General features: G+C 36.3%; 1 protein-coding gene across 1 annotated transcript in view; it reads left to right on the top strand.

Annotated features, from left to right (window-relative positions):
• The window catches only part of Mms22l (MMS22 like, DNA repair protein), a 113,625-nt gene that overhangs the window by 80,314 nt on the left and 14,047 nt on the right, over positions 1-19,264 (top strand). Inside the window, exons 15-20 of the mRNA XM_048419858.3 lie at positions 2,292-2,485; positions 6,264-6,414; positions 9,509-9,657; positions 10,529-10,671; positions 14,955-15,114; positions 17,082-17,251. Coding sequence (XP_048275815.3) covers positions 2,292-2,485; positions 6,264-6,414; positions 9,509-9,657; positions 10,529-10,671; positions 14,955-15,114; positions 17,082-17,251 — 967 coding nt within the window. The remainder of the gene's footprint in view (positions 1-2,291; positions 2,486-6,263; positions 6,415-9,508; positions 9,658-10,528; positions 10,672-14,954; positions 15,115-17,081; positions 17,252-19,264) is intronic.

Here is a 19,264-nt window from a genome sequence, read left to right as displayed (position 1 = left end):
TTTCAATCAAATCCACTCTGCATTTCTTCCCCTACAATTCCTCCCTTATAGAAACGATTCCTTGCTAAAATGAAGATACCTCATTGTGGTTTTAATTTTTATATTATTTTTCATATGCCTGTTAACTACTTGTCTGTAGTCTTTTGAGACATGTCTGAAATATTTTAGAGTCATTTTTTCTTTTGTTAATGATGAGATTTTGAACTTTGTCATATGTGTAGTTTGTAAATATTTTCTCTCTGACTTTAATTGTTTTAAGTTGATTGTTTCCATTGTGGTACAGAAACGTTTTAGCTTAATATTCGTGGTCTATTTTTATGTTTTCTTCCTGTGTTTTGGGGTCTTATCCAAAAGCTCCTTGGCTCTTCAGTGTCCTGAAGTATTTCTTCTAGTAGTTTCTTTCAGGTCTTATATTAAAATCTTTAATTTTCTCTGAGTTTATTTTGTTACTTATGAGGTTTGGTGGCCTGATCCCCTCACCCACTCCCCATATTTGAGGTAGGATCTTGCTGTGTAGCCAAAATAGCTTCATACTCATGGTCCCTCTGCTTTGTCCTCCTGTGTGCAGAGATTACAGGTGTGCCCCACCAATCACAGCAGATGAGATGATTAATTAACATTGTAGGGAGAGAGTTTCTTACACATAGAAACTAATTAGAAAGGTTATTTTTTCCTAGGGAGTATGTTTTAGTGAATAAAGAAGTGACTTATATAGAAGTAGTGAATAATACAGTGTTTATTATTCTTTAAAGTCAGTATACCTGAAAAAAGATACTAAAATTCAGGGGAAATAGTGACTGTTTTGGTTGGGCTTTAGTGTAGAAGGCATTCCTGATCTTTTCTGTGTCACCAGGAGCAGATGAATTAGTTCCAAAGAATGCTAGTAACATACGATTCATCGTATTCTAACCTACAGGACCTAAACTGCTCAGTTTTTAGCCTCTAATTTAAATTGAGAGCATCTCAGGCAGGTTTTTACACAGAGAACACATCAGATACTTAGCTAGGGCTTTTGTTTTTGTTGTTTTTGTTTTCAGAATAGCTTTCTATATGTTCTTTGCCAAGACATTCGTACACCTTTTTCATACCTAAAGTAAGATTAAGTAGTGCCCCATGATTGTACAGAAATCTGATGTAAAGAGGCAGAGGCTCCTAATATTATGTAATTTAGATTTAGAATTTTTACTCATTGGTGTATAGTTATGTGACAAGATGTATTGTTGTAACCACTTTGTAAAATTACTTTAGGTGTATGTCCTAAATACTTTGCTTAAAGCATCAAGAAAAAGTACGTTTAAATTAATTATCTTTTAATGTATTGGTTACATTCCTTAGTTAAAAACAATTTCTGTCAACGGAAGCCTTGGGTTTTCTTTCCTTTCTTTTTTGCATCTCATTGTTTTCTGTACAGCTGAGGAGAACAAATGGCAGGCTGGAATTCCCCGTGGTTACTTCTGCTCTCTAGGTATGGCAGTGACGGGAACAGACAAAGAAATGGCCTCACTCCACATTGAGCACACATTTTATTAGTTTGTGGCTTGCTTTTGCGATGCCTCTCTTCCCAGTCATCGAGAAGTCTCTGTTCTTCCTCTGCACAGGCTGCTAACCTCAGTTTTCTGCACCTGTGTTTCTGTTAGAGTCCAAAAGATGTTTAAAATTTAAGTTTAGCTAACCAAAAAGTAATTAATGATAAATCATAGTTTAAGACAATATTGAATTATGCTGTGTTAATGAACAGAATTTTTTGTTGTTTACTCTGTGAAAATGATTTTGTAGCCTATTGGTCCAGTAACCAAGACTGTCCCCCCACAGTTTTGTATACCAGCACCAAGGATTGCTGCTTTTCTGCCTATGTGAGAAAAATGGGCAGCTGAAAATACCACACATGAGCCAATGTTCTTATCTTCCTCCCAGTATATGTGCCCTAAAAACCTCAAGAGAAAATGGTTTAAAAATTATTTTCATGTCTAGATTCTAAGGAAAATCATTGTCATACATAAATTGCAAAATGGAAACCCTAATATGAAGCTGCCTATTTCTCATTTGAATCTGACATATTAAAAAACATATAATTAATGGTTGACATTAGTAATTAACATTAACTTTATGGTGTTTCATATGTCATTCATACTTCAAATAACAAGAAATGCATTATGCCTTGGCATAAAGATTTTAGTTATATAAGTGCTCCCTCAGTTTTCCCATGATGTAATCATGAAAAAGAGTAAAATGTGTTGAAAAGATTTTTACCTTGATTTCTTGAATGTGAGCTATAGTTTATTTCTTTTTAGGAGTGCTCATCAGCAATTGTGTCAGGAATTTCAAAGGGAGAATGTGGACCTAATTGCTCAGTCTTCGTTATCGGCTAAAGAGCGCCACCTTGCTGCGGTCGCCAGTGCACTGTGGAGGCATTTCTTTTCATTTCTGAAGAGTCAGAGAATGGCGCACTCTGTGCCTCTCTCCCAACTTGCAGATGCCGCTGCAGGTCAGCATTAATTGTTCATTGTTCGTTGCTTTCTTCTTTTGCATACTTTTGTCAGTATTTTCCTCTGTTTGGTGTCAATCTCTTGCTTTATTACAAACATTGTGACAGATCTATGATGGAATGAATGACATGTTTAAGTTGGGTACCTTTGACTTATGTATGATTAAAGATTAAATGATAATGTGTTAAAAAGAAAATGTAATTTTCAGATGTAAGCATTGAATGCTCATAAACTTTTTTTACACTCACAACTATTTGCAAAGTAAGGTAGCATTTGATTATATCTAGTTCAAGTAGTATACTTTGATATTTTCTGAACAATTAATCTAAATATAAGATAATTTGCATGAAGACCAAGGGAGTTGGGGAGAATGGTTCTAAAGCTCCATGAGGGTAGGATCGGGATGGAATGAAATTCTTAGAATTACTGTTCTGACTTTCCCTAGATTTTATTTAGATTGTAATTTTTATTTAAAATGATTATTGGCCCAAATACATGTTCTTAGACTTTCAGGGACTCTGAATAATATGCAATTAGGCAAGGTTTTAATATATGAACATATTTTCAGTTTACTGAGAAGAGGCCATTATCTGTTTTTCAAAGAACAATCGTGTCCATAATATGTTAAAAAGCTCCTGAATAGACAAGAGATTTGTATCATTGCTGCATATATTTAAATAATGTTCATTTGAAAGTATTTTATGTATTTAAATGTAATGCTTTGAAGAAATAACAGTAACAAAAAATCCCGATGGTCTAAATCAGTATTTATTTTATTCTCGAATTGATGAGGAAAGATGAACTAAAAAAGTCCATAAATAATGGAATGAATGTTTAAAAAGTGGATAAGAAATTGAAATCTTGCCAAGAGTTCAGACTTTGTCCAAAGTACATTAAGACTTTAAGTATAGATAGAATGTTGTGGTAAGGTCATGGTTTCCAACTAGTGTGGTGTCTGATAATCCATGTTGGTTGTATTGCAAGTTGGTTGTATACAAGTTGAAGTGTATTCTGTCATCCAGAATGCTAGACCATCAATAAAAGTAGTATTGTCTTGATTTAGTCGGCACTGTCCTAGGTAAAATGCCTAATAAATCCAGAGTCAAAGTTGTAGATTTCAGATTTGGAGTAGACTTAGGTTGAGAGAGAGTTGTTTCCTTCATTTAAGAAAAAGTAGCTTCTGTAGGTAGAGGAATATACCAGTGGGAGGTAGCACAAGCAAGGAAACTGTGTTCTCACAGAGATTGTGATCTAGTCAGACGGACCAAAGATAATTTGTTGCAGTTGTTTCTGAGAGTCTTGCTCTGTAGCCCAGGCTGGTTGAACTGTGATCCCCATGACTCAGTTTCCCAAATCTGGATTACTGTTGAACAACAAACACTACCTCTAGCAAAAACAAACCAAAATGGGGAGGGGGCAAAAGGTAGGCTGCAGTTTTAAATAGAGTGCTGGCGGGGGAGGGAGGGCACCGACTTGAATGAGGAGGACATGAGAGGGAAAGAACAGTGTTTAGGGAACTAAAGGGAGCAGATGCAGGCTTAGGTGGAGCAGGAAAGGGTGAGAGACTGAGATGTGGTTTAGTAATAGAAAGGCTGTGCTCTACCTTTTTAAGAAGTGTAAAGACTTCCATTTTTATTTCGAGATTAGAAATTTGGTATTTTTTCAAAAAAGGAAATATAATCCTTCTGGGTGAGAAAAAGGGAAGCAAAGAGGGAATTAGGGCAGTTAGGAAATTATTCAAACAACCCAAATCAGCTTGATTAAAGTTGTAGTGTAGATGGTCAGAAATGATCAGATCTAAAGGAAGGAAAGGTATTTTGAAGGTAGACATGACAGAATTTGCTAAGCAAATAAGGTAAAGTAATCAGAATAGTTCATGAGAGGAGTCAAGAGTAACTAGCAATTTGCTGAAATAAGAAAATTATGAAGGAACTATTTTGTGTCAGAAAACTGACAATTCTTAAATTTGCGGGTATTTTGATATAAGGTATGCATTAAAATCAACTACGTTGAATAAGAACTTGTCTGTAATAAGCTAGGCTTCCCAGACATTTTTTGAGATGGAGGTTTGTCTTTAAACTATCCATGGATAAATAGTCCTTAAAACCAAGAGACTGGTTAAAGCCTTCATGAGTGTAGGAATCAATGGAGAGAAAAGGTGTGTGTGGATCAATTCACAGTGTATTTCTAGTTTGAGAGTTGTAGTCTAAGGAGAAGCAAAAAAGGACACTGGAAAGGAGTGCAGGTAAGACGCAATCTAAGAAAGGGTGATGCCCCGTGCCCTCGAAACTAGGAAGGAAAGGGCCCAAGAAAAGGTGACCTGAGAATCAGCCATTGCCTTTAACAGGAGGAAGGAGGGCCAAGTAAGTCACCAGAACCTGAAGAATGTTTTTTTTGGGGGGGGTGGGTTTCAAATGCTCTGTACATATGGAGTTGGGTGAGTTCCTCTGTAGTTCTCTGCCTTATAAAAGCACGATGTGTTGCTGAAGTGTAAGCCAGTTGGCTGGAGAGTTCCCAGGATCTACCTGTCACCAGGATGGTGGGCGTGCAAGGCCTTGCCCCGCTTTCATGTGGCTGTTCAAGATTAGAACTGAAGGCCCTGTGATTACCCAGCAAGTGCTCTTCCCCTGCGTCATCCTCCCAGTTCTGAAGAGCGTCAGTGAACTGATTGAAGGTGATTGAGGAACATGACTGTTAAAGGAAAACAGTGTAAAAGCCATGGACTGTCATCAAACTTCCTAAAGAAGGAAAAGAAGATAGGAAAGCAGAAGAGAGATGGGGAAAAGCTATATAGTATGAAGGACTGTAGATTTGTTATAAGCCAAGAATTGTTAGAGTTCAGATCCTAGAAGAGGAAAGCTGGGAAGCAAATCTATTGAAGTTCTTAAAAATGAAATTATCCAGAGGTTATAATTGATAATGCCCAGTGCTTTGGGTATCAATGTGGGAGTACTTTAACTACAACAGAGAATAGATCAGTGGAATACAGGAATTCCAAATGAACAAGAGTTCACGGCAAAACTGCTATTAGGGAGATTTTGAGCCTAGGAAACTGGGATATGCACCAAGAAGAATTTATTGCTAGTATAGTTTGATGATGTATAAGAGATTTAAAGCTAGACATTTTAGGGGGGAAGAAATGAGAATGGTCTAGAAGTAGCAATGTAGAACAAGAAGTAAACCTCCCCTGTCTGTTCAGTAGGAAGAGGTGAGTGGAAGGACGCACAGCCACACTAGAAAGCCTACTAGGAGTCAGTGCCTCAGGATAGTTGCTTTGCTGCCATAGCTACAGACTGAGTTGACGAATTCGGGAAAACATAAAGTGATAACATAAAGAATTCTAGCTTCTAGGTTGTGGGTGCTGAAAAAGTGGGTGTCTTTGATCATAGGAGACCAGTCTTTAATAGAAGAGAAAGGTTGGTATTTACAGTGAGCATTAGCACGTGTGGCAGGTGGCAAGTAAATTAACTTGGTCAAAGCAAAGGAGGTGCTGGAAATGATTTTACCTGGGCCTTTGAATGGTGGAGACAGATTACCAAAACCCACTGACTTGACATGAGGGAGCCATGCCTGTAATGCTACTAAGCTAGATGCTTTTAGACCTTTCAGAGATCACGATGGGGTTACAGATATTTGACAGTGTTAAATGTTAATTTACCTCAAGTTACATTTCTGAAACTTCTATTTTATTTGGGGCTTTTAAATTCCTTGGAATTAAAGGTGACGGGAAGATTTAAAAAAATGTCCCATCTGAACTTTCTCTCCTTTTAAATCTAGATTTTACTTTGCTCGCAGTGGACATGCCAAACACAGCACCATCAGATCTTCAGCCTCAGCCCGTTATATCAATAATTCAGCTTTTTGGTTGGGATGATATCATCTGGCCTCAAGTTGTAGCAAGATATTTAAGTCATTTGCTACAAAATAGGTATATACCTTTATTTCAGAAATACTCCTTAGTCTAGTCCTGATCAGTATCCTGGAAGAATTTGTCTAATGAAAACTAATCTGTACTTTATATCCTCTCAGTTGGCAGACATTTTACCAATATAATAGCAGGTAGTATGAAATCTCAATTAAGTGGTGTGGTGTGTGTGTGTGTGTGTGTGTGTGTGAGAGAGAGAGAGAGAGAGAGAGAGAGAGAGAGAGAGAGAGAAAGAGAGAGAGAGAGAGAGACTGATTGTTATAAGTCTGCACTCAAATAATCCTGCTTTATTATCTTTAAGTGACCTTTTTGTATTCCCTAGGGAGAAAAAAATTGTATAGGTATTATTGCTGGATCAATGAAACACTGGCATATTATTGTAGATTTAGACTTAACTAAAACTAAAGATTTGACTTTTAAAGATTTGATCATGAACCATGCACTCCAGTTCAGTCATGTTGTTGTTTAATCTGCCTGTGTCTCCTGCCCTGTCCTGCAGAGGCTTTGAGGAACAACCTCAGTAATACATAGAGACATATATATTAAAAAATGAGGTAAAGTTGCTGTAGAAATAGTGTTTTACAATGTGGGAACTTCATAAAAGCATCATGATGAAGAGGGTGAAATCATCACCCAGGCCTGAGAGACCTCATGAGGAGTTCTTGTACCAGCTGCCAGTCAGTGAATGAAGAGTGATGTAGTGAGTCAGTTGTTTTCTAAGGAGATTAGTCAGCATCGTGAAACTTATGTTTTTTCATTGGGCTTTGACTCATAAAGTAAGAGAATTCAGCATCAGTTGGATTGCTTTTAGAACTTCTGGTATGAGAATTCTCTAATAATAATGAATGTTTATTTATTCATTTCTCTTGAGTCACTCAATTTTCTTAACATACAAGCCTTTAGGTCCCAAAGTAAAGACCAGTTTGTACAACTGAGCCTTAAAAAAGTATACAATTGAATGGCTATTTCTCTTGATGACTGCACATATATAAGGCTGCGTGGTGTTACTTAGAAACTTCACAGTGATGACATTTTCCTGTCTTTTGTAACTATAATGAGTTATATGAATCTGCAAGACCACGTTTGAGCTCTGTTGTTTTCAGGATGACTTGGCTTATTTTTTCCAAATGAGCTTGTGTTCTTCAGCCAAAAGCCCCAGCTATAGCTTTGGTACTTAAACCCAGGGTTGTACGTTGTGAGGATGATGGGTTCTTTTTCACATAAGTATTGGTTTCAGCTCAAATGTTGTACCTGGGCCTTCTTATGAAGTAGGTCTATTGTCTTAAACAACCTTCATGATCAGATGATGTTCTCATAAAGTTGTCACTAGCAAAGCAGACTTGCACCTTTCTTTTTCAAATTTTTTTTCCTTTGTCTTTGATCTTTAGTATTTCATTTCTCCTGTTCTCCTTGGGCATAAACTTTGGGCAGGAGGCTTCCCTTCTCTGAGAAGCAACTGCTGCCACTGGAGTTTTTTCTTTCATGTACCCTGATGGTCTTCCTCGTTTATCTTTCCTCAACACGACACTGCTTATGGTAGGGCTTAGCCCTCTGATCTAGCTCTTCTTTTCTGCCTCCCTTGAATGTTCATTGGCCTCTCAACTCTCTTTTCTCATTGTAATCCAAATGATAGTGATAGCATTTACAATGTAATTTAATGTATTTGTTTGGAGACATGAGGTCTACTACTTTCGATATGCAAGATAAACTAGGCTGGCCTCCAACTTACAGAATCTGCCTGCCTGTGCCTCCTGAGTGCCGGTATTAAAGGCATGTGCCACCACTGCCTGGTTTGGGTATGTGTATTTTTATGTATGTACACTAGTGTTTATTCTTAAAACAGTGTTTATTAGTAATGGTTGAAGAAACTGAAACACAGAGTTGTTTTAGAAAGTTTAGCTTTAAGAAACTTTAGTTTTAAGAAAGTTATATAGGTAGTAAATGTCCGATTTGTGTTTCTGCATTATATACTTTTTAGGGAAAACTTCTATTCAAAATGTTTAAACTCTGATTTATGTACATTTAAAAATAGTTTTAAACCAGGAATTAGTCTTAATACTCTGGTGGCAGAGGCAGGTGGATCTCCAAATTTAAAGCCAACCTGGTCTATATAGTAAGTTCTGAGACAGCCAGAGCTACATATTGAGACCCTGACTAAAAATTAATTAATTAATTAATTATGCATTGTTTTAGGTGTTGAGGAGATGGCTTAGTTGATAAGATTTTAGTTTTACAAAACTAATGGCGTAAGTTTGATCCCAAGTACTCTGGAAAAAAGTGACCTTCTGTAACCCAAGTACTAGGATATATATAAGTAGGCAGACCATAGGAGCGTGCTGGCCATCCCAAAATGGCATGCTTCAGGTGATCTGTCTCAAAATACAATATGACAAAGTAATAAAGAAAGACATCCCAACAAAACCTTTGGTTTCTATGCTTGTACATATATCAAAACAAAATAAGAAGAAAAAAATGGCTTTGCCTTTGCAGAATGCTATGTTTAAGATAAATCTATACCTGTCATTTCTGTCACCAGGAGCCCCTCATAAATTAGAATTTAGACTCAGGTATGTGTTTGGCTTAAAAGGAGGGAGGTTTTGTTTGCTTCCCAGGGGGCAGTATTTTAGAATTTTCTGTTACTATCTTTGATAATGAGTGCTTATAAAGTGAACATAAGAGGATGGAAACATAATTGTTCTGTCGAGACATGTAGAAATATATTGTCCTTAACCAGCTTTTTGTCTTGACCTCTTCTGTTTAATTGCTATTGATAGTGCCATTTTTTGTTTGTTACTGTTCTTTGTATTTATTTCTGCTTACCTATTACATTATTATAATGCCTATAATTTTTACATTCTTGTTATTCCATACTTCCTAAATTTTTCTCTTGGCCTAAATCTATAGATACACCACCAGTAGAAAAGGAAAATTAAAAATTATAATATGCAAAATGAAAACAAAGATGTTTAACAGATCTTTTCATGTACATCTGCATGATTTCTGAAGTACTGTATTCATCTGAAGTCAGCACAGCCAAGGGATGTGTTCATTACAAGCTCTGCTCTCGGTACATCCCTTTTCCCTTTTGTCTCTACAGCACAGTGTGTGAAGCACTCTCTCAGTCAAGCTGCACGTCCTTTCAGTCCTTGACTATAAGATCGTGGATCCGTTGTGTTTTGCAAATGCACGTAAAACACCTCTCTGAACCTGATTTGCTAATTGATATGAACTCTGAACAGGCAGTGGGTAAGTGTCATATAAGGCATTCAGGGGGTACATATGGATTAAATAAACTACTATCAAATATTCAAAATATGGTTAGCTATGAATATATATGTATAAAATACTTTTGTAGTCTATTTTTTATTGTTACTCTATTTTTAACTACATATGGCAAATACCAACTGCTACAAAGCTAAAAGAATGTTTCCTTGGCGCTAAGGACAAAACTTGCTCCTTGGATGACACACTGCTTTTTCCCCTGAAGAAGACAATGATATATCTGAAGTACATACTTACACACCAAGTACCTTTTTTTATTTTTATTTTTTTGGTTTTTGGGGGGCAGGGTTTCTGTATGGTTTTGGGGCATGTCCTGGAACTAGCTCTTGTAGACCAGGCTAGCTCAAACTCACAGAGCTTCGCCTACCTCTGCCTCCTAATGCTGGGATTTAACCGCCCGGCCTGAGTACCTTAAAAAGAATACCCAGCTAGAAATATTTTGCACTATTTTTATGAAATAGTTTGTTTTTCTATTTTACTATTAGCCACTGAAGATATTTGTGCATTTTAAAGTCCCTACAGTTCTGTTTTGTGTGGAATATACCTTTTTAAAGGCTAATGTTTGTAACCTGTCATAAGTTTCACTCAGACTGGCCAGAAAAGGTTATACTTTTGCTCTTATATTTTGTGTAGTTGTTTGACCTAAATAACTTTCTGGATTAGGTTAATTGTAAAAAGCCTAAATTCAGTTTTTACCTTTGTGAAAATTTGCATAACATATTTCAGAAACGAAGGTGTATTTCCAGCACATGTGTGTATGCACACCAGTGTATGGGCAACTTATATTCTATTGCATATTTATAGAATAATCATGATTATTCCCTTATTTTAATAGAAAAGAAGTACATGGAACAGCTGGCTGAAATGACAAGGTTACTATTTAAACTCTCAGAAGTAAAGAATATCTTCTCACAGGCTCAAATTGACCATTTGCCCAGCCCAGAAGACCCCAAACAAGCACTTATTCAGTTCCTGGAGGTATTTTTCATTTATTAGTGTTATCTTCCAAATAATCAATGAAAAATCTTTAAATATTAATTTTTTTCTATAAAGTGAGTCATATTACTGGTTGCCTTTTATTGTAAACTTCTGAAAGAAAGGAAGTGTTGCTCCAAGATAGACTATTCACTCTAAAGACAGCAGGAAATTCATACTTAATGAAGAATGAAAACCTAAGAAAGAATATATGGAAGCTGTTTTTCAAGGCCAACTGAAATGAAATACTATCTTATTGCTATTGGTTGGTAACAATCCAGGTGCTAACTGTATTTGTTATAAACATATTGAGTCTCTGATGATTCCAGCTAAGTATTTACTACCCTGCATTGATACTGTAAGCGTTAGCACCAACTAGTTCATAATACAATTAGAACTTGAAAATCTAATACATTTCTTTTAATTTTTCTTCTTAAGTTCCTTTCAAAATTTTAGTTTTGATTAATTTTAAAGAAATGTAACATAGGATGGTATTTATTTCATAAGCCTAGCTGAAACTATTAATGTTTGAATGATTGTCTTTAGTAAATTATTCACAATAAAAGTAGATTTACTTTCGAGTACGTTGATATTAACTACATGAAAATATGGTTCTATTTGTATGAAAATAATTACAACCAATAAGCTATTTCCATATTGTTAACTCACTTAATTCCTTTGATTTCTAGTAAGTTAAAATATAATTGTGTAACAAACAGAGATGTCTGTAAACTCTAATGATAACTAATAATAGCGTAATAATATGCAGATGGGAAATACAAATTTTTGTTGAATATTTTATATGGCTGTTAAGTGAGTCTGTCCAACAGTTTTGGATCAAAAAAGGAGTTAGAAGGCAGACTTTCCACTAGCAGTTCGATCTCCTCTAATTTAAACCAGCCTAAATGAATTTTTCTTTTTATCAATAAATCAATGATAGGTTTTTGCAAAATGCTGTAGCATTATCTAGTGCTCCTTAGGGATTTGAAAAACCTAAAGTAGTCTTTGATCTAAGAAGAGGTTTACTGATCTGAGAATTTAAGATACACAAAGGTTAAACTAATGATACAATGTGTTTAAATACTTAATGCCAATCTGTCAGTAGATTTCATCAGTAGGAAAGAGTCAGAGTGTCTTGATGTAAAGTATTTAGAATTTATCTTTTAAAGAGCATAAAGTTTTTAGGTGAGTCTGATTTGACCTTGTGAAAATTAGCAAAAGTAATATAGATTATGGTACACATTTAGGAGAAATTGAAAGGAACGAATGTTGCTCCTTAGGGTAGATTTCAGATTTCCTGTAGTTCTCATGTAGCAACTTTTACCTGTCTTAGAAAAGGGATCAAAAAGTACCAAATACAGGGGAAAGGTGCATGGAATGAAATCTGGATGGGCACTCAAGCGCGCGCGCACACGCACACACACATATACACACACCTTCTGGGAGTCTTCCCAGTGAAGGACATAGTTAATTCTGGAGCAATAATTTGTGCCAAAACATCAGATTTTGTTGACCAGAGAAACTCATTAGCACTCAGTGTCCATTCCTAGTTACATATATTCCCTTTGGTGAATTCTAGACTTGGAGAATGAAGGCAGGTGTCCAGTTATAAAACCTATTCATTGCAGGGATATTTTACAGGATTAAGGTAAGGCCATTTTTATGTGATTCAAGAGAATCATAGTGTGAAGTCCTCCAAAAATCTAAAGCCCCAGCACCAATTTAGGTCCATTCTTAGAAGTGGAGTTTTTTTTTTTTATAAAGTACCAATGTTTGGCTTAATGTGCTTTTTCTGCATAAAAATAACAGCATGATATGATATATGAGAAGTTACTATCAGAGTACTAAGAAACACACTATGGTACTGGAGAGATGGTTCATTGGATAACATCACTTATTGCTCTTACAGGGAACCCAGGTTTAATTCTCAACACCCACATGGCAGCTAACAACCAGTTAACTCCAGTTCTGGGGGATTCACTGTGCTCTTTTGGCCTCTGTGGGCACATTTATATATATATACGGAAATACATAGTTTTTAGTCTGGGGGAGTTTAAATATAGTTATTGAAGTGCTATGGTCACTAATATTCAAGTGTGGATCATAGACTGCTGGGAGTTACTGAACCGTCTCAAGATGTTCTCAATCTCAATACTATACTGACAAATTTGCTCAAATCCTGTGAGCGTCTTAGCATACACAACCCCCTCGGATTATTTAGAACGTATGTTTTATGCACTCACAGAGAAGTTGAGCTCGTTCATTTAAAAGAAAAGCATTAATTAGGAAATAAAATTTAAATTTTAGCAAATACCAACCCTCAATCTCATTCTCCAAATGAAAATGCAGAGTGCAAGTGAAGGACTCAGTGTGCCAAAGCAGTGCCTTGTCTAAAGGACGAGCCTCTGAGCACTTGAGTCGCAAGCTGAACTGACTGCTTTTATCTTGAAAGAAATATGACAAAATGTGATTATTCAGACTTGGGCATTTGGCAGACATTTCTTTTTTTCAGAAATGAAGTAAGGAAGCCTATCACTTCAAAGAAAACAACTGACAGTGTCTGTTGCTAATAATGTAGTTCAGCTTTTCAAAAAAATTAGAATTTAGGAAATTTGCATGAATCTTCATGAGCTGAGAGCTTCCCGATATTTAGAGACTTCTCAAGGAAAGGGACAGTGTGAATGTGTATCTTTTTGTTCTGGATTTTGTGTGTGTGTGTGTGTGTGTGTGTGAGTGTGTATGTGTTTGTGTTTGTTTTTCCAGTATAGAAATGTCAATATTGGGAAGCAATATCACTCATTAACTTTCTCAAATTTCCAAGTGCATTTTAGTAAGCATTGATAGGTAAAAGTTTTATTCAAATTTACTGAACTCATTTTATTAATGTGGCTTTAAAGTCAATGAAAGTATCCAATTTAGTCACTACTGTCCTTTAAGAAACATCACTTGAAAATTTTGGCATACTAGGAAAGAAAGCTTCCGAGTTATTTGAAACATCTCTCAAGATATTTTCTAGCTATCTGTATTTGTGAGTTCGGATTCTTCAATAATGGTGCTTTCACTAGTCTCCTCCTAGCTCCTTTTTTTCTCCTTGAGAAAGTGTAGGTTCCCAATTAGTGAGTGTCGTGATCTAAACTATAAAAGTTTTTCAAGGCACTTACGCTTAGCATGTGTTCAAGGGAACTGTGGTCAAAAATTGGTGACCTTCTGAAGAATGAAATGTTTAAAGGACAGAAAGCTAAATAAAAAAGGTTTAATAAGATATATCTCTTCTCATTTGCCCACTTCACTGAATTTCTTAGCTTTTCTTCATTCCATGTGACTTACATCCATTTAGCCCCTCAAGGCTGTGCTTCCTCTCTTATTCAACTTAATCAGTCCTCTTGGAGCTGATGTCAGCTGCTCTAACAGTGCTCTCAGCATCTGTGCTCTCTCATTGTTTGCTTACACCTCTGTGCTTTGCCCTCTATCCACTAGGAGCCAGTAAGAATGGTCACACTGGTGCCATTTATGTTGTCACGTAAGCCACTGAAAGCCTTTGTGAGTTCCACAGTGGTTTAAAACTTTCTCAAGCTTTCTGACCCATCTCTATAGTTACCTCTTTGTCTTTTATAGCTTCATATAGCCTATTTACCCTCACCTTCCTCAGAGGTTGTTGGGTTTATTATCTCTTTTTCTTTCTTTTCTTAATGTCCCTCCTCATGTTTCTGTTGACCACCTCTCTCGGTTGACCCATCTTTAGCCTCTCACCCACATTTTCCATCTCCTCCACGCAGAACATTAACCTGGCTAGTCGGTGGCTCCTGAAGAATATTCTTTAAGTTGTAAACTGTGAAGCACATCAGTTCACATAATATAGCTTAGTTAAGAGTTATACTTGTAAGAATTTGGTAATGCTACTTGCAACTCTTTCCTGTAGGAATCTGGAGATTTCCGGTCATGAATTATGAGCCAGTCTGTGTAGAAAGCTTTACTTGATTACTGGCTTCTTGTATAACAGTTAGATGTTTCTCCTCACTAATGATTTTGCTGAATCAGATATTCTGTAAATAATTACTAAGGAATTTATTTTTTGAAAGTATTCTTCCTTTGACCTTTAATTATAAAAGGCAAGACATAATTCTTCACTAAAGTTTTACTTGCTGTGAATCTTTGTTGGAAATTTAAGGATGAAGGCTGATGTTTAATAAGGTATGTGTATAGTGAGGAAAAAGGAAGAAGTTAGTTTTCAAGGTTTGTATTGTATAATACTTGGAAAGTTATATCATCTTTTCCTTTATTTATAGGCTGTTGGTAAGACTTACGGGAGTCTCCAGACATTTTCTGATAAATCTGCCATGGTCACAAAGTCCTTAGAATACCTTGGTGAAGTATTAAAATACATAAAGCCTTATTTGGGAAAAAAAATTTCCAGTGCAGGGTTGCAGCTGACTTATGGAATTATGGGTATGTATTTCTGACATGTTTTTGCTAGAAACATTTTCTTAACTCAAGCCATTATGACCCAAATGGAAAAAGAAATAAACGACAAATCACTTAACTCTTTGTGGAGGTATAAGATAGTATTAAATACAGTGGTTTGCTTAAAATAGTTCAAGCTGTCCCTCATTATTTGCTGTGCTCTTATTAATATTAATATCGTGATTATAGCAGAAGATATTTCTAAGCTAACTGCTGGTGATAATTTCAGACAAATTATAATACCCAAGCCTCTAAAATGAACCTTCTGTTAATGTTTACCTACATTTAGGTAGAAGTTGAAACACCAGAAAGCCATCACTTCCTTTCATTGCTTGTGGTCTCCTATGCGTGGAGAGGGCCGTCCCAAGAGATACTTAGTATTGCGTGGAGAGGGCCGTCCCAAGAGATACTTAGTATAATACCAGTGGCATTGCTGCTTTTAATCTTACTCTTCACAAACTGGTTTCTTTTTCAATAGAAATCTTTTTGTGCTTGTTCTATAACGATGGGGTTCATATTTCTTTAGGAAGTTAGTAATCTGAATATCTTTGTTGACTAAACCATGTTGCTAATCAAAATAGGAAAAGAATAAAAGGAAATGAGAAATATTCCCTTAGAAGTTTTATATAGAATTTAAGTTTTGAATTTTCTTTATTTCTCTGTGGCCCAAACCTTGTATCTATTCCCTTTAATCTTGAGGATGTATAAATAAACCTTATTTGGGATGTTTGAAACCTTTTATCTTTGTTGTGAAAGATAAAGGAGACTGTGAAGCTGTGGAAATGTGGATAATGTAGAAGGTAATGAAAGCAGTACTTGCAATTTAGATTATTTAATTTTAGAAAAAAGGTGGAGGTTTATTACCAATTCAGCAGTAATATCTATGTGATTATTTTAGCAAGTCAAGCTTATGACTTACTAGTTTCTAAGAAAGTTGCTTGACATTTTCAGATTTAGTTTTTCCCAAGGTAAATTGATGATTACAGAGTATGTCTTTCCATTACATAGTACATGATAGCTGTATCAAGAATCACAGAATCCCTTATGAATTGATCATGTGTGCATTTGGGCAAAATTTTGCTTATGAAAAATTGAGGGCTTTCTTTGTTGTTTTGCACTGAGCTCTTTTTTTTTGCATACGTGTTGAGCTAGATTCTCTCCATTTGCCTAGGTTTCAAAGGGTAAGAATAGATTACGTAGCTAATAATTACTCATTTTTCCATTAGAAATTAGATCAAGTAACTTGAAAGACTTAAAACAGAATGGAGAAAGAGCAAGTATAACTCCTTAAGAGTTTGAGCCTGTGTTAGGGTTGGGATATCATAGCCATAGGAAGGGGCTAATAACTTGCCATTTCCTAGCTCAGGACACCTCTGGTGTGTGTGTGTGTTTTGTTTTTTATAAGGCTGTTAGTGGAAGTCACTAAAAATGCCTTCCAGGTTAAGAAGAGTGTCTGAGATCCTAATATAGGAGTGATTTCTGACAAAGAGAAATTGATACATCAGTGGTTTCCCAACTTTCCTCACGTTGTTTTTCTGAGGGTGAGGGTAGATAGGAGAAACATGGTCTTGGTTTCATTTAGATTTCCCATTCTTTGTATCTCATAGTTTTCTTTTCCCTGACCTGCATCTCACCATCCCTGTTTCTGTGCATTCTTCCCCCCTTTCCTGGTTGATATTATACTGATGACCCTTAAGGACCCATCCCTATAGTTCCCACTTTAGCTACATTCCAAGTAGACTTTGTCTTTGCTATGCCAATGCATTTCATTTGTACTCTTTTAGTGAAGAATTAAATGGATGCCTTAATGTAAGTCTTTCCACTAGGCATATATTTCTTCCTGCTGTCTGTTTTGACTTGTTGCTATAATAAAGTACATTTTTTACATAGAGTAGCAGAAATGTTCTGATTAGGAAATAATTGTAACCAAACCTACTTTTCTTTTTTATTAGGAATTCTTGTTAAGTCATGGGCACAAATCTTTGCCACCTCAAAAGCACAGAAGCTACTATTTCGGATCATAGATTGTTTACTGCTGCCGCACACGGTATTACAACAGGAAAAGGAGCTGCCTGCTCCAATGCTGACTGCAATTCAGAATAGTCTTCCTCTGTATCTCCAGGTATACCCAGCGTAGACACTGCCTCAAAGCATGCTTCAAAATACAGATTGGAGAAATTGTGATCTCAAAAGTACTGTTTGCATATGACACATCCATTAAAAATGTTTTGAATGCCTTTTGGGTTTGGCTTTGGAAACAAAGGTGAGAGAGGCAAATTTTCAAGAAGCTCGAGTTGGGAATGAAGGCAAGGAGTTCAAAAGGTTTCAGAAGCTCACTCAGTATTTTCCTTGGAGACCTTAGTTCTGTGAGAGCCAGACTGGGGTGAAAAGACGGAAAAGCAGCACAGAGAACTCTGGGCGTGAAGGCAGAATGCCTAGGAGTCAGAGGGCCATTCCTGTCAGAGTAACCTAGACAAGGTCAAGAGCTTTAAGGAAAATCTAGCACACTGGGGAAATACAAATCATTCTTCTGCAGCTGGAAAATCACATCAGAAGAGACATATGATAGAGAGTTTTATATTCCTTGCCAAAAATTTGGACTCCATCTCATGCATGCACAGCGTTGGTTGTGAGCAAAGAAGTGTGAGTTGTGCTTGTATTTGGGAAAATGATCTTGGTGTGGGAGTTAGATTTAAGACCTATGAGGCAGTGACTAGTTCATTGAAATACTCCACACGTTACTAGAAGGTTTAAACTAAGCAGTGAGATTAGAGCCTGTGCAGATGTCAGAAACACTGATGAACTCTGATTAAAAATACATTACTAAATGTGGGAGAAAAACAGAAATGAATGAATGCATCTTAGACAAGACTGATAGTGGCTGGAAAGTGCTGCTGGTAACTGAACTGGAAGATTGTAAAGAAACAGCCATGGTGATACATACCTGTAGTGCCAGGATTCGGGAGGCTGAGGCAGGAGTTCCTGGCCAGCCAGGAATACATATAGAAAAAGCCGGCTTTAATAGCTTTAGTTTGACGTGATTTGGAATGTGTAAATGTGTAAATGATATCCCATGGGCAGTGTGAAGTACTGGTCTCTTTCATTAGTGTGTGATACTGAAAGTTAGACCTTTCTAAATTTGAGATTCTCTAAAGAAGGGGAGGCAGAGAGGAGCAGAGTTTGATAAGTTAGCATAGTCTCCCATAGCAGATTCTTTTTTAAAGCAAAGTTTTGAGATTCCTGAGAAGTTTTAAGCTACTGTAATTATATGTTCATATTGGTATTTTTGTCAAAGCTGAGTATGCCAAGCAGAATAACAAAGAGTAGGAACCTGGCCCTCAGTTGCATGGGAGAACAAATGTATGGAATGGAGTTGAGAGTACCAGGAAAGTCTGGATGTTTGTTCTATGTGGTCTTCTTACAACTAGTTTACTTGTTAGTAGATGTTGCTTAAGAAATACAGTGAGGTTTTTGTTGAATTATCCATTTGGCAGAACGGTTAGGAAGCTGCATCTTTAATTTTTAAAGGTGCTCTGCTGTCTTTGGATCTGTGAATTCTTTCTGCTGCCAATTTCTCGCTGTGCTTTTTCCTTAAAGCACGCAAAACTGAGCAGGCGGGCTCTACCATTGTTCATTTTAACTATGTTCTTGCCAATGTTTCAGTGGCTCTATACTATTTTTCACTACAAATGAACTCCTAGAGTTTTTTACTAGATAACATCCAATTATGGCTTCAATGGAGTCTTAATAAACATGCAGAAAATTGTTTCCTCTTCTTAGTGAATGGATTTAATCATTTGTAAGTATTAAATATTGTTTTGAGAATATCTTGCTAACCTGCATACATATGGAAGGGATTATATCAAGATACATGCAGCAAGATATAATGAGTTCTTGTGACTTCTATTAAGTTCTTAATTTCTTTGAACCTCAGTTTCCTTGACTGTAAAATGGAAATATGATATTAACTCCTTTGTTCTAAAAATTGAAATGAAATAATGACTGTAAAGTTCTTGGCACAGTAGCACATAGAAAAACTTCTAGGGAGATCTAAGCATCAGCATCCCCCATTATGAATTGTTAAGAAATGATCTTATTTCTTTGCATTGCAAAATTTCAGGGTAAGTATTATGTT

This window comes from Myodes glareolus, chromosome 16 (genome assembly GCF_982192425.1).
Source record: "Myodes glareolus chromosome 16, mMyoGla1.1, whole genome shotgun sequence".
NCBI classification, from domain to species: Eukaryota; Metazoa; Chordata; class Mammalia; order Rodentia; family Cricetidae; genus Myodes; species Myodes glareolus.
Note: the sequence above shows the minus strand (reverse complement) of the source record. Positions and strands in the feature narration are given on the sequence as shown.